Source organism: Eleutherodactylus coqui, chromosome 4 (genome assembly GCF_035609145.1).
Source record: "Eleutherodactylus coqui strain aEleCoq1 chromosome 4, aEleCoq1.hap1, whole genome shotgun sequence".
Classification (NCBI taxonomy): Eukaryota; Metazoa; Chordata; class Amphibia; order Anura; family Eleutherodactylidae; genus Eleutherodactylus; species Eleutherodactylus coqui.
In genome coordinates, this window is record NC_089840.1 from 242,323,517 (window position 1) to 242,348,195 (window position 24,679).

Sequence of the window (24,679 nt, forward strand, 5' to 3'; positions counted from 1 at the left end):
TAACATATAGTAGCCCCTAAACTGGAATATTATGAGCCAGGTCATTCTTGGGCCACATCTACCTCATATCCAGTATTTAAATTAGGACAGTTATTCAAGTCAAAGCTCATATGAGAGTTAGCTAAAGGTAGAAAAATGGAAATGTCATTCTCAATATTAATGACTTCTCTAGGTATATTATGAAAGAATGTCTTTAGAACAGTTTAAGAATCTAGAATCTCATTGGGAATTACCTATAAAAATAGTATAAAAACAATAATTTTTCCAATGATTGTCATGTGTATTTTCAGAATTTCAACATAACTGTATTTCCTGTCTAGATGGAATAAACATCAAAAAAATCTACAATTTTTCAAATGCAGTATTAAAAATGCATCCAAAAGTGGCTCCTTATGGGTTTCCTGACACTTACCTAGTTTAGAGGCCTTTAGGTTCCAGTAAAAGGTTTTACTCTCATCTGCACAGAGACAGCTGCTATAGTGACAGTCAGGACACAGTTTCTCTTCTAATTCATCAGTGGTCTGCAGGGTGGTTTGTACCTGACAGAAATATATTGAAAAAAATTGCTTAAAGGAGACCTGTCACCACTCCACATCTGATTTAGTAACTACTTGCATTCCCCGTGAAAAACCATTCTGCAGCAACTTTTCTCATAACTGTGTTGTACTGTTCCTCTGTCATTCCTCCTAAAATGTATGAATAAATTGACAATCAGGTGTTACATTATCTAATCATGGCTAACGGTGTCAGACTGTGTAAGACACACCCATTTGTCAATGAGAATTGTATAGTCCAATTGTATTTGTTTACTACATTTCTAGCAGAAAGAAGAGAGGAATCATACAATGCAGAATTATAAAACATTATGTTCCAAATAGTTTTTTTTTCATGGGTAATAAATGTACTTACTAAAAAAGACATGTTCAGTGAAGAGACAGGACATCTTTGCATCTTTGAAGGAATATTCCCAACTTAGGAATTTATCGCATATGCATATAAGTCTATAGGGGTTACAGCAACTAATAAAAAGCAGCTTTCAGCTCTTTCCAAAACTATTATACACTTCAATGGATACACACAATCTGAATTTAAGTTTATGGAGAATGTGATGGCCTGAAACCAGCAAACAGGGATCAACGGATCTCCTGATAGTTGAGGGTTCCAAAGTTAGGATCAGAATCGATCCAACATTTAGGGTGGGGCTACCTGGAAATATTTTGTAGTACAACTTTCCAATTTTAACTATTGATTGACAGCTGAAGTGAAATCAAGTGCTGGGATAGGTCATGCTTAGGGGAGTAAGAGCTTGAAGGGGATGCCAACTATGGCCTTACTTCCACATGCTGGTAGGTCGTCGGGTGTTTCCGCAGAAATTCTCTGTAGTAGAGGTTCCAAATGTCAGGCTAGATTTAAGGGGAGGTAATAGGCCACAACCACTTCACTGTGTCCGAATGCTTACAGTCAACTTTATTCTTTACAGTGAAAGAGTTAAAGAACAGCGTCTTTCAAGAGGGAGCAACTCAGGAGGTGTGACGGACTTTAACAGTATGAGACTAATGCTTCTAGTACTCATACGGTTGCAGGATCAGTTCTTTCTCAACCAACTTAGCTGGAATTAGAAAATTTGGTGGCTCTCTAATCAGGAGGAGTGCAGTGTCCTGGAAGGACCGTCTCTTCACAGTTGAGCAGCCACAGAAGAAAAGAACCCCAAGGCTTCTTTTTATAGGCTCCTCCATCTCCTGCAAGAGTACGCATCTCAATTTTCTTACCATGTCCGCCCACCGCCCAGCATCAATTAACCCCTTAATGACACGGCCTATTTTGGCGTTGAGGACCAAGCGATTATTTGGTATTTTTCCATCTCCATTTTTCAAAAGCCATAACTTTTTTATTTTTCCATGGACGCGGCCGTATAAGGGCTTGTTTTTTGCGTGACGAGCTGTAGTTTTGTAACGGTGCCACTTTTGGGTACATAGACTATATCGTAATTTTTTTTTTTTTTTTTATGATAACAGGGAGAGAAAACGCATCAATTCTGCCATAGATTTCTTTTTCTTTTTTTACAGCGTTAATCATGCAGCATCAATGACACACTAAATTTTTTTCTGCGGGTTGGTACGGTAACAACGATACCAAAATTGTTAATTTTTTTAGGTTTTTACACTTTTTTGCAATAAAACCCCCTTTTTTTGGGAAATCTTTTTTTTTCTCTATAGCTGCATTCAAAGTCCTGTAACTTTTTTATTTTTCTATGTACGGAGCTCTATGAGGGCTTATTTTTTGCGAGACGAGCTGTAGTTTTTATTGGTACCATTTTGGGGAATGTATGGCTTTTTTATCACTTTTATTGCATTTTTTGGGAGCATTTTGCCTCTGTTTTTTTGCGTTTTTTTTACGCTTTTTGTCGTACAAAATAAAAAGCGTGATCAACTTTTTGTACACATCGTTATGGACGTGTCAATACCCAATATGTGGGGTTTTAATTTTTTTCCCTTTTTTAATGCTAATATTAGAAAAAGCATAAAAAAGGGGGTTTTTTACATTTTTTTTTAACATTTTTCTTTTTTTTACACTTTTCTTTTTTTTACACTATTTAAGTCCCTCAGAGGGACTTGCAGCACTATGCCTATGATCGCTGTTATAAGGCATGGCAGAGCTACTGCTCTCCCATGCCTTATCTCTTGTACAGCGATTATAGGCACAGGCAATACAGAACGCCAGTGTCTGGCGTCCTGTTGCCATGGTGACAGGCCGGGCTCTCGCGATGACATCGTGAGTGCCGGCCGGAGACACAGAGGGAGTGCGGTCCCTCTGTGAACTCTTTCCCTGCCGCAATATACTTAGATTGCGGCAGGGAAGGGGTTAACAGCGGGACGCCGGCTGTGACTGACAGCCGGCTCCCGCTGCAGGATAGCGCGGGATCTTATGTGATCTCGCGCTATCCCCAGGACGTACCGGTACGTCCTGTTGCGGGAAGTACCAGGCTCCCAGGACATACCGGTACGTCCTGGAGCGGGAAGGGGTTAAAGGGACAATTCCCCACAATTAACACTGAGATAACAAACAAAATATATATATATAAGAGTTTCACATGAGTGCACACAGTTATGTGCAACGCTCAATATTCCCATAAACTGCAGCTGTAACTTGATTGGAAATTCAAAATTGGAAAGTAGCTCAAAAACAGTCTCCATGCCACAGCCTTATGACATATGCTACAGCTATATGAAAATAATTTCTTAAAGAAAACCTGCAATAGGGAGAAAATTGGCAAGATTTCCTAACGTGATTGCTCCTAGACATTAACTTAAAATCTGCCAAACTTTGGCACTTTTCTGTTGCATAATACCACATTTAGTTTTACAAAAGCACTAAAAATAGTGATCGGCTGCACCTCGCTAAAGAAGGTAAGTGACTTAGTGAGAAAGGGGCATGGCTTGAATAAAACAATGTGCACCAAAATTGTGGTAAAAATTTGGGAGCAAACTAAGTCAACCAATAGGTGATAGAAAGTTAGACAAAAATGTCTAAAAATACGCCAAATTTATTATCCAACATGACACTGATAAATTTGTCACATTTTTAGACTGCCTGGTCTAAGTTTACACTGATCAACTATGGTTACTTGCATACTAGCCATAAGTGTGCATTGGACAGCACATGAACACCAGTCTGTGTGCTGTTCAATATACACGGACACAGCATATTCACGTGCATTGGCATTTCCTATTTCTTGTTTGTGAAATGGACAGGAATAGAAATGTGTACACCCTCACAGGCTATAATGGGGCCATGTGCTGTCCGTGGAATAACACAGCCAGCATATGGCCCCATAATACGTTAGTGTGCCAGGAGCCTATTTGAGTAGGGAAAGGGTCTTTTCCTATATGGAAACAGTGCTACTCTTATCCATGGGCAATATCTGGCATTCATTTGAGACAAACTGAAGTGCAATACAGGACAGAGTCAATAGACAAATAAGTGCTATTTCTGGAAAATAAGTCATACTTTTATTTTTTTTATATTTTTGTAATCTTTATTTCTAATCTTGAAGAATGCCTTTAACATCCCTTGTATTAGAGTTTGATGAGATTTATTAAACAAATCAGTAGCATTTACGTCATAAGTTGACATTTAGCTTTTTTCACTCTGAATCTATAGGCAATGGTATGAGCTAAATTCATGAGTATGGGTTGAGGGGCTTATCTGGTCTGATTGTTACTTTAAAGACTGTTCGAGTTGAGCATTGTATGAGATGACTGAGGCACTGAAGGGGAAAATTTCTTGATTTTGCACAATTTTATTAATTTCTTGTCAGATTGTTTACCTTTATACATTGCTTCAGGTAGTTAAAAACTGAAGCTTTAAGAGTAAATGACTCTCCTCTGACAACAGAATATGGGAGGGTAAGGTCCACAAAGAAGGGCTGAAAAACTCTAAGTGATGATGAAGGAGAAAGGCCAAATCCACTGGGTCCCATACATATGGCTCCTGCATCCCAATTAGTAATGGTATCCGGTGCTTGATAGTGGAGTTCGGTTTTGCCAGACTCTCTGTATAGAACAAATGGAATAGATTTTTAGAATAATATATGAATCCATTGGGCAGGGTGACTACATAATAAACAGCCTACCCAGTATAAGCATGCGTTCAGATATTGCTGTCAATGATCACCCACTTGCCTCATTAGACTAAATAAAAATTATACTACATCTTTTCCCATAGTGCTATGTATCAATGCTTCTGCTCTTTAGCTTCATCCTCTCTACAGATTGTACAGCATGTTCACCATGACAGGCTACCTTTAATATAGTGTATGCAACAGGAGTGGTACTCCAATCAGATAGGAAGATCCTTCAAAATGTCAGTCTGTGGCATTAAAGTTTTGTTTAGGCACAGAAAAGATGTTACTGCTTAATTTTGCAGTTGTCTTTCATTTTGAGATCATGACTGATAAGTTAGTGTGATCACTTTAGCATTTGGATAGTCACCACAGCCAACGCTGCCGCTACGGGTCCACAAAGGGTTAGAAGCCTTTTTTGGAATCTGTTTCACCTACTCAAAAGAATTTCCTTTTGAAAAAAAGTCAACCAGTCTTTATAGTCAAGAGTAAAATGAGCGAGCAAGCTCAGTAAGGGCAGTTACTCGAGAGAGCAACGCTATTTTCGAGTAACTGCATGCTCGTCAGAGAAAATTCGGTGGGGCCGAGGGGTGGGTGAGCGGCGGGTTGCGGAGGGGAGCTGGGGGGAGAGAGAGATGAGCATGCAGTTACTTAAAAATAGCGTTGCTCTCTCGAGTAACTGCCCTTACCGAGCATGCTCGATCATCTCTAGTCAAGAGCAGTTGCCATAAAGTGGGTTGAATTACATATAATTCAGCTCTCTCTTCTGTACTGTTTGGACTGGTGCCAATTTAATTATTCATTGCAGAATGGAAGTTTCTAAGAAAAAAATGTTTCTCATACTGTCTCTAAAACTGTTTTTTATTGGAAACCATGATTAACATTTTTATGTGTACTTTTTTTTCGATGCCTTTCATGTTCTTCATATGAAATGCTGTCTTTGATTTTTGCCAAGCCTGTCTATTTGTTCAAATAATTTATCATTACCTTGTCTGCCCAGAGACTAGGAGTTAGCGTGGATTCACACGAGCGTCTGCGTACATATGTGCGCACAAAAGTGCACGTCCACGTACATGTAACAACACAAGTGGACGAAGCTCTGTGCATTCCACCACCCTGCCCCCCCCAAAAAATACAGCGTATTCATTGCTACAGGCAAGCCCCCACAGTATGGAGTTTTTAATGCAAATGGAAACCAAAAAAAATAAAAAATAACGAGGCCACTGTCCTTGGAAACATTTACAGCCATTGTAGTATATTGGCTCGTTCACTCGGCCAGAGGAAAGTGTTGCATGTCCCATAGGAGGCAATATAAAGTTCAGACCTTACATGTCCTATGTCTTGTGGTGTGCCCGTTTGCACGCCTCTGAAAACACGGACATGTGAACACATTACAGGAAAACAATGGTTCTAATAGGCGCGCAATTTTGTGCGCACGATTGTGCACACATAAACACACTCTTGTGAATCCACCTTTAATGGTCATCTGTAGTTTAGATGTTCTTTTAGGACAGCAATTAACACATCTGATGTATATCTAATTTGTACAGGCCTTTTGTAATTGTAGATCCATGCAATTTGACATTAATAGTAGGAGCTACCTGTAGATACTGTAATCAAATTTAGGGGTTCTTAGAGACTTCCTTTAGCATCTTGTGTGTAACTCTCAGATTTAATAGATTGAAGGCACATTTAAGCACAACGATTACTCAAAATTCGTTCAAACAAGCGAAAGTGAGCGATAATCGTGTAGTCCCATAGCTATCATGCGCCTTTCGCTCACTAGTCATTTATTGCTGACTTTCAGCCTGCATAAAAATAGTGACATAGCCAAAATACTAATCCCTAGACACCAGAGGGAAACAGATCCCCCCATCGTCCGGGAATGGCAAAACGAGATCAGCCTACATAGCAGCCTTTAAAAAAACGAGACTTCTGCAAGAAGGAAAGGTGGAGAAATATCTTTAAACTTGCGCCAAGTGGATTTCCTTTAAGAATAAATACTTCTACCTCTCAGCTAAACTTATTAGCCAAGGTATACATACTTCTTTAATACAATGCATTTTTCATTTAATTCTGTTAATAGATCAACAAGCAGAGCTTCTATTCCCCCTTGTTCCTGTCCTACCCTTTATCTTTGTTAATTCTGTCTCTCTTTTTGTAATCCGATTCATTGATGTTGCAATGCAATTTTACAATTACGATTGTTGTGAGAATTCTGGTGTGCTATTTCACCTGTGCCCCATTCCCCTATTTTCCCCCCTCAAATCTATAAATAAAGAATTTATATTAAAAATTAGTTGTTAGTTTGTTTGCTTGTTGTTACGTTTAAATGGCATTCGCTCGGTCATTTAGTCTTTCAAACAACAGGGGACGGGTCATTGTTTGTCGTGCTAAACACAATAACACATGCAGCAGAAGACAACTGCTTTTTCTTCGCACTAATTAAAAACCTCCCGGCCAGAGATTCTTTGCATAAACACATGCCCACCCGAACAAACAACACATACAGTGTTTACATAGCTAATGAGAGAAATGGTGAGGATTTCAAACAATTATCTTTATGTGTAAACACTCAGCATATTAAAGAAAAAAGTTTTTAAGTCGTCGTTCGTTCATTCAAACGACATTCACTGCATGTAAATGGGGCTTGAGATGGCCTGACCTTGGGCAAGTTGTGATTATCTTCTATCTCCATTGAATAGTTGAATAATTGATATCAATTTGTTTAAAGTACAATCAATGTCCTAATCATTTGAACCTGACTTGTGAGTTTGGTTTTAATTCCAGCTCTTTAAGGGTGCATTCCCACGAATGTATAACGGCTCGGTTTTCACGCCGAGCCGATATACGTTGCATCTCTCTGCAGGGGGGGGGGGGAGAATGGAAGAGCCAGAAGCAGGAACTGAGGCTCCCGCCCCCTCTGTGCCTCCTCTCCGCCCCTCTGCACTATTTGCAATGAGAGGAGGCAAGATGGGGGCGGGGCTAAGGTCCGAGAATTAGCCCTGCCCCGTCCCGCCTCTTCCCATTGCAAATAGTGCAGAGGGGCGGAGAGGAGGCAGAAAGGGGGCGGGAGCACAGTTCCTGCCCCTGGCTCTTCCATCCTCCCCCCCCCTGCACACGAGGACAATGTATATCGGCTCGGCGTGAAAACCGAGCCGATATACGTTCGTGGGAATGCACCCTAAGGTAGTGATAACATAATTCTCTGTTCCATTACCCACTGCTTAATAAAGATCAAATATTGATATGTCCGCATACATTAAAAAAAAATAATAATTTACCTTTTCACATGACTGTAGATCATAAGACATACCAGTAGCCCTATATACATTTGCTGAAGTTTTGCCAAACTTAAAGAACTGCATTACTGTGATTTGCTTACTAACTTGGGAAATTGGCAGTAGACAACAAATTAGAAAAAAAAAACGTGCTCCAGTAATCGGATAGGTGAAATGAGAAGGCAGAAGGAACTTACTTAGCAGGGTTGTCAGTGCAAATGACACCCCTGAAAATCCAGGTCAGCTTGTAGAAATGAATCTTGTCCAAGTTATGACGTTATAAATGTTCTTTATTCCCAGGGTGCAACGCGTTTCGGCTGAAACATCAGCCTTTATCAAGCATACAGGGTGGTAAAACATAGTTACATTTATAGTGAACATGACTGAATGAATGGAGGCAGCATCTGCTGGTTACCGCCCCTTGCGGGTCACGTGTGTGGTTACGTGGCTCAGGGGGTGGAAGGAGGGGGGAAGGAGGATGATATAGGATGGTGAAAAAAGGAAATAACTGATGGCTAAATAAATCCCCTGGAGAAATGACAGAGGAACGCTATGTGAAATGAGCTCTAGGAGGAGCAGGGGAGTCACTGTAGGAGAACATTGGGTGTCACATGACTGCTCGTATACTGGGGGGGCGGGTGCTGGGCCGGAGAGTGACACAGCAGGGGCACATGACTTGTCATGTGCTCCGCAGGTCCTATATACACATAAATCTATCAAGTATCCTGTGTTCGTTTTCTCCACCTCACATCGGAGCGCTAATCTCATTCTTCTACTTAACTTGGGAAATTATGATTTTCATCTAAGTTTCATTTGAGGCTTTCTTAATTTGGAGTATTTTTTACAATGGTATTTATTTCTTGCTTGCTTCATCTTATGGCTTCTTAGTATCCTTAGGCTTTGTTCACACAAGCGTATATCGACCCGCCGTTTTTATGGTCGGCCGATATACGCTGTGATCTGATACCGGTCGGCCAATATGGCGCCAGACATTTTTACGTCAGGCCCAATAGATAGTCCTGGAACTATCTTTTGGGACAGAATACATTGGCCACTACATGGGCTCCTATAGGAGCCAATGACAGCGGCCGGAGAAGGGAGGTGGGAGGGAGTTTAGCAGCGTGACTGCTAAACTCCCTCCCACTTCTCTCCTCCCATCCGGCTGATTGCAATGGGAGAGTGTGGGGGCAGAGATAAGCACCAACCCATCCTGCCTTCTCCTATTGGTGGCTGCAGACAAAGAGCGGGACTGGGTCGGGGCTAAGCCCCCACCCCTTCTCTGCAGCCAGCAATGGGAAGAGGCCGAATGGAGCTACAATTAGCTCCGCCCCGATCACGTCCCCTCCCATTGCAATCAGCCAGAGGGGAGGGGAAAGGAAGTGAGCCGGGGAGGGAAGGCAAGGGGCGACGGCATGGCGGACTCAGCATATATGCGCCTGAAAGGCATTAGATTTGTGCGCCTGTTCATGAGTTTTAACTGCTCAGATCGTAGCGTAAATCGGCCGGGCATGAAAACTATATACGCTCATGGGAACAAAGCCTTAAAGTGTTGAAAAATACATTTATAGACAGTTTTCTGGCAATAACTCACCCTAGAGGAACAAGTTTCCAAATCCAAGTCTCAGGAAAATATGCTCTCACTTTTTCAGTCTCTTGTATTTCCATGCGTACAGCTCGTACTGTAGGGTTTCGTGCGATTGGCACTTCAGCTGGGTGCTTAGAGACTGTACCTTATGAACCAACACATGGATATTAATAAAAAATACAGACTTGTAACTAATCTTCATCTGTGCTTCATTGTTAATTAGAACTCTATTTATTGCAAGGATTAAACAAATAATTTCTTAAATGGATTATCTAGTTTAGAAAAAAATGTCTTTACTTCCTAAATAGAAAATATTCAATTACAAAGTACAGTTTTTATTGGAGTCCCAGCAAGGAAGACACTCTGTTATCAGCTTATTGTCAAGGACTCTTCTAAGAAGTAGGGACAGTCAAAAATGAAGAACTCCTCTAAATGTAATCTAGCAGCTAATATATCAATTATAGCATGTAGTAAGATTTTTTCCCTTTTGTTCTCTATCGAAAATTCAATAAAACACTTAAGACATAACAGATATTTTTATGTATAACTTACCACCATGTCTCTTACGCATAATGGGTATTAAGCATTTTTTAGGCTTCTTTATATCTGCACTCGTTATTATTTTTAATCTCAGGGCCTATAAGAGAGGAAAATTACTTGATAAATCAATCTGTGGTTAATTACAGAGGAAGAAAGCACTAGATAAATAAATATACAGGTAAGCCTCTTAAAGACAACCACTCAAAATGTAACAAAAAATATTCTTTTATCGGAATGGACCGCTCAAAGAAAAAATGTATATAATGGTGGTTAAATTTTCTCATACAGTTGGCAACATGTACAGTACACAAAACACACAAATAATTAAACGTTCTTAAAATTATGACATCAGTGAAACAGTTTGCATATGGGTCGGGGGGGGGGGGGGTGGAATCACTGTTTCTTTTTGTGGGCAAGGCATAGGGGGTCCCATAGGCCACACAGTGCTCCCCTGGAAAAACAAATACGCAAAAATGCTCCCCTTCTGGGAAGGAGGAAAACTGTGTCTCTAATACCATCTATTTTAGAAGGCAACTTACCCGATAAATCAATGTCCAACCTTGTAACAGGCCATGTAACATGACTAAGCATTACCCAGAAAATTGCAGGACCCAATTTTCAGTCTTTTCTCTGTGATTTTGCACAAATCATGGCAAAACTGCGATAAGAAAAATGTAGGACCCGTAAGGACATTATAGTCACATGACAAAGGTCCTGAGAGAGTCAGTAGAGAGGATTTGTTCAATAGAGTTGCTTTTGGTAGGTCATAATGTCTTGAGGTCACATGACCAAAATAAAATTAAAGCGCTTTACTTCTATTGCAAGGAAAAGACGTGTAGATGAAGACAATGCTGCTACAGGCTACTGCTGTGGATGAAGGTAATGAGGAAAGTGAGGACAATAATAAATAATCTGTGAGAGAGGATGGGATATTGGCCAATAAGTTTCTCCTGCACCACATGCTAATGAGTCGTGAACCATCTGCTGGGCGGTCCACCTCTGCATCAGTCCAGGCTCTATCCCAACCTTTTCTGCAAAAAACACCCTCTTTTTTTCTGAGTAATGCCTCCAGCTCTTCCCGCTGGAGACATTATGTTTTCCCTCACCAATGCGCCTATGCTGCACTGAACGATCAGGCACATTCACAGTAACTCTGACTGGACTGACTTCACGCACATTTGCCATTGTCAGAGTGGTGCAAGTGCATTAGTGGTGGAACTTATGGTGTCTACAGCATGAAGAGCTAGAAACATCACTCAACAAGAAAGGGAGCAGTTTTTCAGGGTAACCACCCATTGTTAGGTAGAGATTGTGCAGGGAGTGTATAGTGCTATTTTAGTCCAACATCTCTGCTGCTGTCTTTAGATTGGCATTTGGAAAGAATTTTCTTCAACTGCATTGTAGGATGTACTCCATATATGTGAGTATAATGCTTGATGTGTATATGAAGAACTACTGGATACCTGTGAGTATTCCTGTGTAACTTTGATATTGAGAGATTATTATTATTAGATTATCCCAAGGGTTCTAAGGGAACTAAGTGATGTAATAGTTAGACCGCTATTTCTTATATTTATGGACACTATCAAGACCGGAGTTGTACTATTCAACTCACCACCTCCCATTGTAACCTGTTCCACTCATTGATCACCCTCACTGTCAAAAAGCTTTTTTTAATATCTAATTTGTTTCTGCTCCATTTCAGTTTCATTCCATTGCTTCTAGTCTTTCCTTGTGCAAATGAGAATAGGGCTTATCCTTCTGTACTGTGACAACTATTAAGCCTCTTCTCAGCCTTCTTTTTTGCATTCCCAGATCCTTTAATCATTCCTCAAAGGACATGATTTGCAGACCGCTCACCATCCTGGTAGCTCTTCTCTGAACCTGATCCAGTTTGTCTATGTCTTTTTTAAATTGTGGTGCCCAGAAGTTGACACAGCATTCCAGATGAGCTCTGAATAAGGAAAAGTAGAGGGGAATAATTACCTCACATAATCTAGACTCTATGCTTCTCTTAATACATCCCAGAACTGTGTTTGCTTTTTTGCTGCTGCATCACACTGTTGACTCATCTACAGATATATGGGTACTGTATCAGCACCTTAGCAAAGTCCCTATTTACTTAATCACAATCTTTATTTTCATGAGCATGCCCACAAGCATGACACTGAATAGCTCCACCTTTATTACTAGACCATTCAATGCTGATAGCTTTCCCTGTGCTTCCTCACACTCTACAGCAATGGCATTTTTGTGGACTACACCCCTGGAAATAAGTAAGAATAGGAGATGGTCTTTTTAAGAACAGGGGAGACTACAATATACTTTATTTACAAATTAGTCATAGAGAAATCTGAGCGGTGGTAGGGATCTTCTCAAATAGATGGTATTCTGCTTAGGTTTCCCTGTATTTGTGATAGATTTATAGAAAGATACATAGATTAATAAATTCGTAGAAGACAGATAGATAGATAGATAGATAGATAGATAGATAGATAGATAGATAGATAGATAGATAGAATATATTGTACTGCATTTTTGTACAAAAAGAAATAACCAACATATTTTTTACTGGTGAAAATGCTTTGTCATCAAAACTTTTACATGTTTTATGTATGACTAGCTTACCCGTCGCGCGTTGCTGCGAAGACAGACAGACATACATTCGTTTTTATATATCTAGATAACAACCAATAACAGCGCAGCTTTCTAGTTACCACAGCGGTATAATATATAACAGCCAATCACAGCGCAGCTTTCATGTTACCTCAGCAGTATAATATATAGCAACCAATCACAGCACAGCTTTCATGTTACCTCAGCAGTATAAGAAATAGCAACCAATCACAGCACAGCTTTCATTTTACCTCAGCATTCTCAACATCCTGCAATTGTCTTGTGAAACGTTCGGCGGATGCATCATTTTGTAGTTGAACACTAGAGATGAGCGAGCACCAAAATGCTCGGGTGCTCGTTACTCGGGACGAACTTTCCGCGATGCTCGAGGGTTCGTTTCGAGTAACGAACCCCATTGAAGTCAATGGGCGACCCGAGCATTTTTGTATTTCGCCGATGCTCGCTAAGGTTTCCTTGTGTGAAAATCTGGGCAATTCAAGAAAGTGATGGGAACGACACAGCAACGGATAGGGCAGGCGAGGGGCTACATGTTGGGCTGCATCTCAAGTTCACAGGTCCCACTATTAAGCCACAATAGCGGCAAGAGTGCCCCCCCCCCTCCCAACAACTTTTACTTCTGAAAAGCCCTCATTAGCATGGCATACCTTTGCTAAGCACCACACTACCTCCAACAAAGCACAATCACTGCCTGCATGACACTCCACTGCCACTTCTCCTGGGTTACATGCTGCCCAACCGCCCCCCTCCCCCCCACAGCGCACACCAAAGTGTCCCTGCGCAGCCTTCAGCTGCCCTCATGCCACACCACCCTCATGTCTATTTAGAAGTGCGTCTGCCATGAGGAGGAACCGCAGGCACACACTGCAGAGGGTTGGCACGGCTAGGCAGCGACCCTCTTTAAAAGGGGCGGGGCAATAGCCCACAATGCTGTACAGAAGCAATGAGAAATAGAATCCTGTGCCACCGCCATCAGGAGCTGCACACGTGGGCATAGCAATGGGGAACCTATGTGCCACACACTATTCATTCTGTCAAGGTGTCTCTGCATGCCCCAGTCAGACCGGGCTTTTTAATTCATAGACACAGGCAGGTACAACTCCCTATTGCGAAGTCCCTGTCGACCGACAGCATGGGTAGCTCCCTGGAACCCACCGGCGATACACAAAAATATCCCATTGCATTGCCCAACACAGCTGAGGTAGTAATGTCGTGCTTAATGCAGGTGGGCTTCGGCCCACACTGCATGCCCCAGTCAGACTGGGGTTCTTTACAAGTGGAAACAGATGCATTTATAATTCCCTGTGGACCCACAGCATGGGTGGGTGCCAGGAAGCCACCGGCGGTACATAGAAATATCCCATTGCATTGCCCAACACAGCTGAGGTAGTAATGTCGTGCTTAATGCAGGTGGGCTTCGGCCCACACTGCATGCCCCAGTCAGACTGGGGTTCTTTACAAGTGGAAACAGATGCATTTATAATTCCCTGTGGACCCACAGCATGGGTGGGTGCCAGGAAGCCACCGGCGGTACATAGAAATATCCCATTGCATTGCCCAACACAGCGGATGTAACGTCAGCTGTAATGCAGGTGGGCTAAAAATTCATTTGATTACACTGTAGGCGAGGGCCCACAAAAATTGCTGTATCAACAGTACTAATGTACATCCAAAAAATTGGCCATGGCCAACCAAGAGGGCAGGTGAAACCCATTAATCGCTTTGGTTAATGTGGCTTAAGTGGTAACTAGGTCTGGAGGCAGCCCAGCTTAACTAAAAATTGGTTCAAGTTAAAGTTTCAACGCTTTTAAGAGCATTGAAACATATAAAAATTGTTTAGAAAAATTAGATGAGTGAGCCTTGTGGCCCTAAGAAAAATTGCCCGTTCAGCGTGATTACGTGAGGTTTCAGGAGGAGGAGCAGGAGGAGGAGGAGGAATATTAGACACAGATTGATGAAGCAGAAATGTCCCCGTTTTGGATGGTGAGAGAGAACGTAGCTTCCATCCGCGGGTGCAGCCTACGTATTGCTTACGTATCGCTGCTGTCCGCTGGTGGAGAAGAGAAGTCTGGGGAAATCCAGGCTTTGTTCATCTTGATGAGTGTTAGCCTGTCGGCACTGTCGGTTGACAGGCGGGTACGCTTATCTGTGATGATTCCCCCAGCCGCACTAAACACCCTTTCCGACAAGACGCTAGCCGCAGGACAAGCAAGCACCTCCAGGGCATACAGCGCTAGTTCAGGCCACGTGTCCAGCTTCGACACCCAGTAGTTGTAGGTGGCAGAGGCGTCACGGAGGACGGTCGTGCGATCGGCTACGTACTCCCTCACCATCCTTTTACAGTGCTCCCGCCGACTCAGCCTTGACTGGGGAGCGGTGACACAGTCTTGGTGGGGAGCCATAAAGCTGTCCAGGCCCTTAAAGACTGTTGCACTGCCTGGGCTGTACATGCTGCTCGATCTCCGCACCTCCCCTGCTACCTGGCCCTCGGAACTGCGCCTTCTGCCACTAGCGCTGTCGGATGGGAATTTTACCATCAGCTTGTCCGCCAGAGTCCTGTGGTATAGCAACACTCTCGAACCCCTTTCCTCTTCGGGAATGAGAGTGGGAAGGTTCTCCTTATAGCGTGGGTCGAGCAGTGTGTACACCCAGTAAGCCGTAGTGGCCAGAATGCGTGTAACGCGAGGGTCACGAGAAAGGCATCCTAACATGAAGTCAGCCATGTGTGCCAGGGTACCTGTACGCAACACATGGCTGTCCGCACTAGGAAGATCACTTTCAGGATCCTCCTCCTCCTCAGGCCATACACGCTGAAAGGATGACAGGCAAGCAGCATGGGTACCGTCAGCAGTGGGCCAAGCTGTCTCTTCCCCCTCCTCCTCATCCTCCTCATGCTCCTCCTCCTCCTCCTGAACGCGCTGAGATATAGACAGGAGGGTGCTCTGACTATCCAGCGACATACTGTCTTCCCCCGCCTCTGTTTCCGAGCGCAAAGCGGCTGCCTTTATGGTTTGCAGGGAACTTCTCAAGATGCATAGCAGAGGAATGGTGACGCTAATGATTGCAGCATCGCCGCTCACCACCTGGGTAGACTCCTCAAAGTTTCGAAGGACCTGGCAGATGTCTGCCAACCAGGCCCACTCTTCTGAAAAGAATTGAGGAGGCTGACTCCCACTGCGCCGCCCATGTTGGAGTTGGTATTCCACTATAGCTCTACGCTGCTCATAGAGCCTAGCCAACATGTGGAGCGTAGAGTTCCACCGTGTGGGCACGTCGCACAGCAGTCGGTGCACTGGCAGATTAAACCGATGTTGCAAGGTGCGCAGGGTGGCAGCGTCCGTGTGGGACTTGCGGAAATGTGCGCAGAGCCGGCGCACCTTTACGAGCAGGTCTGACAAGCGTGGGTAGCTTTTCAGAAAGCGCTGAACCACCAAATTAAAGACGTGGGCCAGGCATGGCACGTGCGTGAGGCTGCCGAGCTGCAGAGCCGCCACCAGGTTACGGCCATTGTCACACACGACCATGCCCGGTTGGAGGCTCAGCGGCGCAAGCCAACGGTCGGTCTGCTCTGTCAGACCCTGCAGCAGTTCGTGGGCCGTGTGCCTCCTATCTCCTAAGCTGAGTAGTTTCAGCACGGCCTGCTGACGCTTGCCCACCGCTGTGCTGCCACGCCGCGCGACACCGACTGCTGGCGACGTCCTGCTGCTGCTGACACATCTAGATTGCGAGACAGAGGTTGAGGAGGAGGAGGAGGAGGAAGGTGCTTTAGTGGAAGAAGCATACACCGCCGAACATACCACCACCGAGCTGGGGCCCGCAATTCTGGGGGTGGGTAGGACGTGAGCGGTCCCAGGCTCTGACTCTGTCCCAGCCTCCACTAAATTCACCCAATGTGCCGTCAGGGAGATGTAGTGGCCCTGCCCGCCTGTGCTTGTCCACGTGTCCGTAGTTAAGTGGACCTTGCCACTAACCGCATTGGTGAGGGCGCGTACAATGTTGCGGGAGACGTGGTCGTGCAGGGCTGGGACGGCACATCGGGAAAAGTAGTGGCGACTGGGAACTGAGTAGCGCGGGGCCGCCGCCGCCATCATAGCTTTGAAAGCCTCCGTTTCCACAACCCTATACGGCAGCATCTCAAGGCTGATAAATTTGGCTATGTGGACGGTTAACGATTGAGCATGCGGGTGCGTGGCGGCGTACTTGCGCTTGCGCTCCAACACTTGCGCTAGCGACGGCTGGACTGTGCGGTGCGAGACATTGGTGGATGGGGCCGAGGACAGCGAAGGTGAGGGTGTGGGTGCAGGCCATGAGACGGTAGTGCCTGTGTCCTGAGAGGGGGGTTGGATCTCAGTGGCAGGTTGGGGCACAGGGGGAGAGGCAGCGGTGCAAACCGGAGGCGGTGAACGGCCTTCGTCCCACCTTGTGGGGTGCTTGGCCATCATATGTCTGCGCATGCTGGTGGTGGTGAGGCTGTTGGTGGTGGCTCCCCGGCTGATCTTGGCGCGACAAAGGTTGCACACCACTCTTCGTCGGTCGTCAGGCGTCTCTGTGAAAAACTGCCAGACCTTAGAGCACCTCGGCCTCTGCAGGGTGGCATGGCGCGAGGGTGTGCTTTGGGAAACAGTTGGTGGATTATTTGGTCTGGCCCTGCCTCTACCCCTGGACACCGCACTGCCTCTTGCAACCTGCCCTGCTGCTGCCCGTGCCTCCCCCTCTGAAGACCTGTCCTGTGTAGGCGTTGCACACCAGGTGGGGTCAGTCACCTCCTCGTCCTGCTGCTCTTCCTCCGAATCCTCTGTGCGCTCCTCCCTCGGACTTACTGCCCTTACTACTACCTCACTGCAAGACAACTGTGTCTCATCGTCATCGTCCTCCTCACCCACTGAAAGGTCTTGAGACAGTTGCCGGAAGTCCCCAGCCTCATCCCCCGGACCCCGGGAACTTTCCAATGGTTGTGCATCAGTGACGATAAACTCATCTGGTGGGAGAGGAACCACTGCTGCCCAATCTGAGCAGGGGCCCGAGAACAGTTCCTGGGAGTCTTCCCGCTCCTGAGCATGTGTCATTGTAGTGGAGTGAGGAGGCTGGGAGGAAGGAGGAGCAGCAGACAGGGGATTCGGATTTGCAGCACTGGACGGCGCAGAACTCTGGGTGGATGATAGCTTGCTCGAAGCACTTTCTGCCATCCACGACAGGACCTGCTCACACTGCTCATTTTCTAATAAAGGTCTCCCGCGTGGACCCATTAATTGGGCGATGAATGTGGGGATGCCAGAAACGTGCCTCTCTCCTAATCGCGCAGCAGTCGGCTGCGACACACCTGGATCAGGAGCTCGGCCTGTGCCCACACCCTCACTTGGGCCTACGCGTCCTCGGCCGCGTCCACGTCCTCTCGGCCTACCCCTACCCCTCAGCATGCGGTATTACCAGTGATTTCCAAGCCAGGAAAGAAATTGGCGCAAGCCTGCAGCCAAAATAGAATTTTTTCCCTTGTTTTTCAAAGGACAAGCCACACTGCGTGTATTCAATGAATACTACTAAGTTTAATAACTGTGTTGTGGCCCTGCAAATGTGTCAGAGAACTGCAGTGATGCAAAGTTATTGGCTCCAGCAGATCAGGGATTTCCCATGCAGGAAAAAAATTGGCGCAAGCCTGCAGTAAAACGTAGCTGGCTGCGTCTGATTTTTTTTAACGTTCTGCACGCAGCACACACGTACCCAGAGCCCTGTGGACTGTCAGAGGCAGGCGAAATAGAATTTTTTCCCTTGTTTTTCAAAGGACAAGCCACACTGCGTGTATTCAATGAATACTACTAAGTTTAATAACTGTGTTGTGGCCCTGCAAATGTGTCAGAGAACTGCAGTGATGCAAAGTTATTGGCTCCAGCAGATCAGGGATTTCCCATGCAGGAAAAAAATTGGCGCAAGCCTGCAGTAAAACGTAGCTGGCTGCGTCTGATTTTTTTTAACGTTCTGCACGCAGCACACACGTACCCAGAGCCCTGAGGACTGTCAGAGGCAGGCGAAATAGAATTTTTTCCCTTGTTTTTCAAAGGACAAGCCACACTGCGTCTATTCAATGAATACTACTAAGTTTATTAACTGTGTTGTGGCCCTGCAAATGTGTCAGGGAACTGCAGTGATGCAAAGTTATTGGCTCCAGCAGATCAGGGATTTCCCATGCAGGAAAAAAATTGGCGCAAGCCTGCAGTAAAACGTAGCTGGCTGCGTCTGATTTTTTTTAACGTTCTGCATGCAGCACACACGTACCCAGAGCCCTGAGGACTGTCAGAGGCAGACAAAGATCGTTTGATTTCCATCTCCATTTCCGAAAGCAAAAGGCATTACGAGCAATGGGATGCGTGTTCAATAGAGATGAGCGAACGTACTCGTCCGAGCTTTATATTCGTGCGAATATTAGGGTGTTCGGGATGCTCGTTACTCGTAACGAGTACCACGCGGTGTTCCGGTTACTTTCAGTTTCCTCTCTGAGACGTTAGCGCGCTTTTCTGGCCAATTGAAAGACAGGGAAGGCATTACAACTTCCCCCTGTGACGTTCAAGCCCTATACCACCCCCCTGCTGTGAGTGGCTGGGGCGATCAGATGTCACCCGAGTATAAAAGTCGGCCCCTCCCGCGGCTCGCCACACATAATTAATGCGCAATGTACATTACAAAGTGCATTAATATGGCCATACAGAAGTGTATAGACCCACTTGCTGCCGCGGGACAACCCCTTTAACTTTTCCTATTTATGACATAATCAATGCTCGTGCCAAATTTCAAGTTTCTATGACACTGGGAAGCGAGAAAATTAGATTCCGTACGTAAAATTTGGACGCTAATTTTTTGGCGCTTAGAATTGAATAATCGAGTTGGGACCCATAAGCTTTTCCTATTTATGACATAATCAATGCTCGTGCCAAATTTCACGTTTCTATGACACCGGAAAGTGAGAAAATTACATTCTGTGCGTAAAATTTGGACGCTAATTCTTTTGCGTATAGAATTGAATAATTGAGTTGGGACCCATTAGCTTTTCCTATTTATGACATAATCAATGCTCGTGCCAAATTTCATGTTTCTACGACATTGGGAAGTGAGAGAACGCGCGCCATTTATCGTAGGATAGTTGTACTATGCCTATAATCTTCCCAGGAGTGTACTCAACAACTTCCCAAAGTTTCATGGCGATCGAATGAATGGTGTAGTAGCGCATAAAGGACAAACACACACACACAGACACGCATACATTCAATCTATATATACAGGGTGGAGCGCGGTAATTTGCTAATTTGGGAGTGAAATAAAAAAATAATGAACTTGTAAAAACTTTATTTTATATTATATTTACATTGAACAGTAGTGGAATTTACAAATTATTTGGTTTTAAATATTGTATCTGGCAAATGTTGACCTTCGCTATCCACACACTGCTGCATACGTTTTCTGAAGTTCTCATGCACTCTTTCAAGCATGTCGACTGGTATTCTGGCAATCTCTCAATAAACGGCTTATCTCTCTGAGGGGTGATCTTAACTGGCCGGCACGCTCACCAGACTTAGCCCCATGCGATTTTTTCCTTTGGGGTTACCTGAAGTCTAAGGTGTATTGCAACCATCCCAACACCCTGGAAGACCTAAGGAACAATATTGACGCTGAGATTGCCAGAATACCAGTCGACATGCTTGAAAGAGTGCATGAGAACTTCAGAAAACGTATGCAGCAGTGTGTGGATAGCGAAGGTCAACATTTGCCAGATACAATATTTAAAACCAAATAATTTGTAAATTCCACTACTGGTCAATGTAAATATAATATAAAATAAAGTTTTTACAAGTTCATTATTTTTTTATTTCACTCCCAAATTAGCAAATTACCGCGCTCCACCCTGTATATAAAGACGAAAGCCCTCACTGACTCACTGACTGACTCACTGACTAACTGACTCACCAAAAGTTCTCCAACTTCCTGATGTCATAGAAACATGAATTTTGGCGCAAGCATAGCTTATCTCCAAAATAGGAAAAGTAATTGGGTCCCAACTCGATTATTCAATTCTAGCGCAAAAGAATTGGCGTCGAAATTTAACGTACATAATCTAAATCTCTCAGTTCCCAATGTCATAAAAACTTCAAATTTAGCACGGGCATTGAATATGTCATAAATAGGAAAAGTTAATAGGTCCCAACATGATTATTCAATTCTATGCGCAAAAGAATTAGCGTCCAAATTTTAAGTACGGAATCTAATTTTCTCACTTTCCGGTGTCAAAGAAACTTAAAATTTGGCAATAGCATTGATTATGTCATAAATAAGAAAAGCTAATGGGTCCCAACTCGATTATTCAATTCTATGCGCAAAAGAATTAGCGTCGAAATTTTACCTACGGAATCTAATTTTTTCACTTTCCGGTGTCATAGAAACGTGAAATTTGGCACGAGCATTGATTATGTCAGAAATAGGAAAAGTTCATAGGTCCCAACCCCATTATTCAATTCTAGCGCAAAAGAATTGGTGTCGAAATTTTACGTGCGGAATGTAATTTTTTCACTTTCTGGTGTCATAGAAACGTGAAATTTGGCACGAGCATTGATTATGTCATAAATAGGAAAAGCGAATGGGTCCCAACTCCATTATTCAATTCCATGTGCAAAAGAATTAGCGTCCAAATTTTACGTGCGGAATGTAATTTTCTTACTTTCCGGTGTCATAGAAATGGGAAATTTGGCACGAGCATTGATTATGTCATAAATAGCAAAAGCTAATGGGTCCCAACCCGATTATTCAATTCTAGCGCAAAAGAATTGGCATCGAAATTTTACGTGCGGAATGTAATTTTTTCACTTTCCGGTGTCATAGAAACGTGAAATTTGGCACGAGCATTGATTATGTCATAAATAGGAAAAGTTAATGGGTCCCAACTCGATTATTCAATTCTAAGCGCAAAAGAATTAGTGTCCAAATTTTATGTATGTAATCTAATTCTCTCACTTCCTGATGTCATTTTATATAAAGGAAGCGTCGCATGGTTACCTCCATGTGGTGTTTTCTGGGTTAGGCCTTAGTCAGACGGGCGTTTTTTCGCGCGATTTGTGGATCGCATGACGGATGCGCATCCGCAAATCGCGTGACCGGTGCGCGCAAGTCGCCCGCAAATCGCCCGAAAATCTGCTCCTAGCCGCGTTTCATTAGAAACGGGCCGGAGCTGTCTAGCGCATTACATTCAATGGAGACGGCAATAGAGCCGCCTCCATTTAAAGCAATGTGCTGCGGGCGAGCCCGGGATGAATTGTCGGTAAGGGCTTAAATATATAAGCCCTTCCCTGCAATTCATCCTAAAATGTGTTAAAATAAAAAAAAATTGTATACTCACCTTCTCCCGGCAGCCGGAGCTCCGCGCGGCCGTCCTGCAGTGGGTGTGAAGGGGGTGTGAGTCAGACCTGCCCCCTGATTGGCTCAGCGCTGAGCCAATCAGAGGCATGCCTCACTCACACCCATTCATGAATTCATGAATGGATGTGAGTCAGACCTACCCCTGATTGGCTCAGCGCTGAGAGGCAGCAGTCACTCACCCATTCATGAATTCATGAATGGGTGTGTGAGTGAAACCGGCCTCTGATTGGTCAGGGCTGTGACCAATCAGAGGCAGATCATTCAGCAGGCGGGGATTTTAAAGCCCCGCCGGCTGAATAGTGCCGAGAAGCAGTTCAGGAGAACTGACAGCGGCCGCGGCTGGACTCCGGCTGCAGCGGAAAGGGGAGTATACAATTTTTTTTTATTTTAACACATTTTAGGATGAATTGCAGGGAAGGGCTTATATATTTAACCCCTTCCCGACAATTCACCCCGCGCACGCCGGCAGCCCATTGCTTTCAATGGAGCGGCTGTATTGCAGCTCCATTGAATTCAATGGGCAAACATCGTTCTTTGCAGAGAACTATGCAAAATGGTGAACATATCTTTTTCCTCAGTATCTCTAAAGTAACCACGACTTCATAAGATTTTCCATGCGAACACCAGATAAACACCAGTACCAAATTAACTCGGGCGAAGCCGGGTATATCAGCTAGTTTTATATATATAGATGTTTGTTTTAATATTCTTAGTCACAAATATGTAAGTGGGATGAAGCATTTCAGTGTATTATATCTAGAAAGTTATATATTATCAGTATAATCAAAGTCCTATTTATTCGGTCAAAAATCAAAATCAAACTTTTATGTGTACAGCATGTAACTGACAAACATGTACCTTTAGTAAGCTGAATACATCCACGTTGCTCCAGTCAGGAAACCGCATAATTTTTGGTGGGCGTAGAAAGTGTCCTCTATTACATGGATTTTCACTTTCCCAGATGCCATAGTCGGACAACCAAAATTCCGAAGAGAAAAATATCTTAAAAACCTTTATTTAAAATGGAGTACAAGAGAAATTTTATATGCATGGACATTGGTGTGAGACATCATTTATTATAGTAATTTGTTGCAGCATATTTGCATAATACATTCTTTAAAGAGAAACTGCTGGCAGAATATAAAGTTTTATAAACAGGATCCATATTGGTCAATAAATATATTCTTCTATTTTATACAGTTTTCTTTTTATAATTCGCTGCCCATTTGATAGTTTCTAGGAGTGTTAATCTCCTCCTAGCAACCACTGACACGGGATTTACGGAGAGTACTAAACCTACACTCCTCAGTTAGTACCATGTAGCTATAGGCTGTAGCTGCAGAGCATTGACATCACTATGACCTGCCTTGTTTTATGGCTGCTGACGTTTTCTAGTGTCGAAGAGCTTTATATTCTCTAAATAGCTTATTCCTACTGCATCCGGTCACATTAAAATGTAGGAGAAATAAGTTCGACTAGCTGCACATACAACATAAAATATCCGCTGTGAATCCACAGTAAAATTCTGCACCAAAATCCACAATGAAATCTCCACATAATTTTGTTGCAGATTTTGGTGCAGATTTATCCAGTGATTTCCCTTACATTTAAATACAGACACTAGCTACATGGCACTGGCTGAGATAGGGTTGGCAAACACTGTTGCCTTTCCAGAATTGTGCGGCAGTGATTATCTGAAGTAGTAAATGAGAAAATACTAACCTAATACCCCTAGAATACTACATAAGGAGGGCAATGAGGAAACAAGAAGCCTCAGTATGTTTTGGGTATGTTTAATAAATTGGGTCAAGTTTATAAAAAGTTATATTCTACCTGATGTTCCACATAAAGGGCTCGGTCCGACAAGCGGGATTTTTTAGTGCACCTGTATGTGTAAAAAAAAAAAAAAAACGCTCTATGCATGTTAAAAATGCACGTGACTGAAGCTCCCTACCCATTGCTTTCAATAGGGCTGGCGCTACTGCCCCATTAAAAGCCATGGGATACAGGCAACCCACCCCCCGCAGTGATTTTTGAGGAAGGGCTTGAAATATAAGCCCTTCCCTGACAATCATCCCTAGCTGGTGTACAAAATGTAAAAATATATATACTCACCTCTCCACCACTGTCGAGGCTCTGGTGTGTCTTGTCGCCACCTCCTGAAAGGGCTGTGTCTGATTGGCTGAGCTCTCAGCCAATCACAAGCAGTGCTTAGCCATTCATTGAATGACAAATGAGCACTACCTGTGATTGGTCACAGCGCTCAGCCAATCACAGGCAGTGTTGAGCCATTCATTAAATTCAATGAATGGCTGAGCACGGCCTCTGATAGGCTGGAATCATACATGCAGTTTTTATGTTGTTTTATGATGCAGTTTTGATGCAATTTTTAGGGTCAAAGCTTGGAGCAGATCCAAAAACAAGGAAAAGTATAAAAGTATGCACTCCTTTGTTTGGCTCAAAAAATGCAAAAAAATGCACATGTGCTTCCACCCTAAAGTGGAAATCCATCAAAATGATCTTCTAATACATCAACATTTATAAACTTAGTTGATCAAACAACTGCTATGGATTAAAGGCTTTTTTTCAGTGAACACATTTATCACCTATACATAGGATGGG

At 43.8% G+C, this 24,679-nt stretch overlaps 1 protein-coding gene across 1 annotated transcript in view; it reads right to left on the reverse strand.

Moving 5' to 3' along the window:
• LOC136626157 (alpha-2-macroglobulin-like) overlaps positions 1 to 24,679 on the reverse strand; it is a 119,976-nt gene that overhangs the window by 35,748 nt on the left and 59,549 nt on the right. The window contains exons 16-20 of the mRNA XM_066600964.1: positions 22,916 to 23,068; positions 10,040 to 10,124; positions 9,494 to 9,626; positions 4,328 to 4,553; positions 413 to 539 (exon numbers count right to left, since the gene is read on the reverse strand). Coding sequence (XP_066457061.1) covers positions 413 to 539; positions 4,328 to 4,553; positions 9,494 to 9,626; positions 10,040 to 10,124; positions 22,916 to 23,068 — 724 coding nt within the window. The remainder of the gene's footprint in view (positions 1 to 412; positions 540 to 4,327; positions 4,554 to 9,493; positions 9,627 to 10,039; positions 10,125 to 22,915; positions 23,069 to 24,679) is intronic.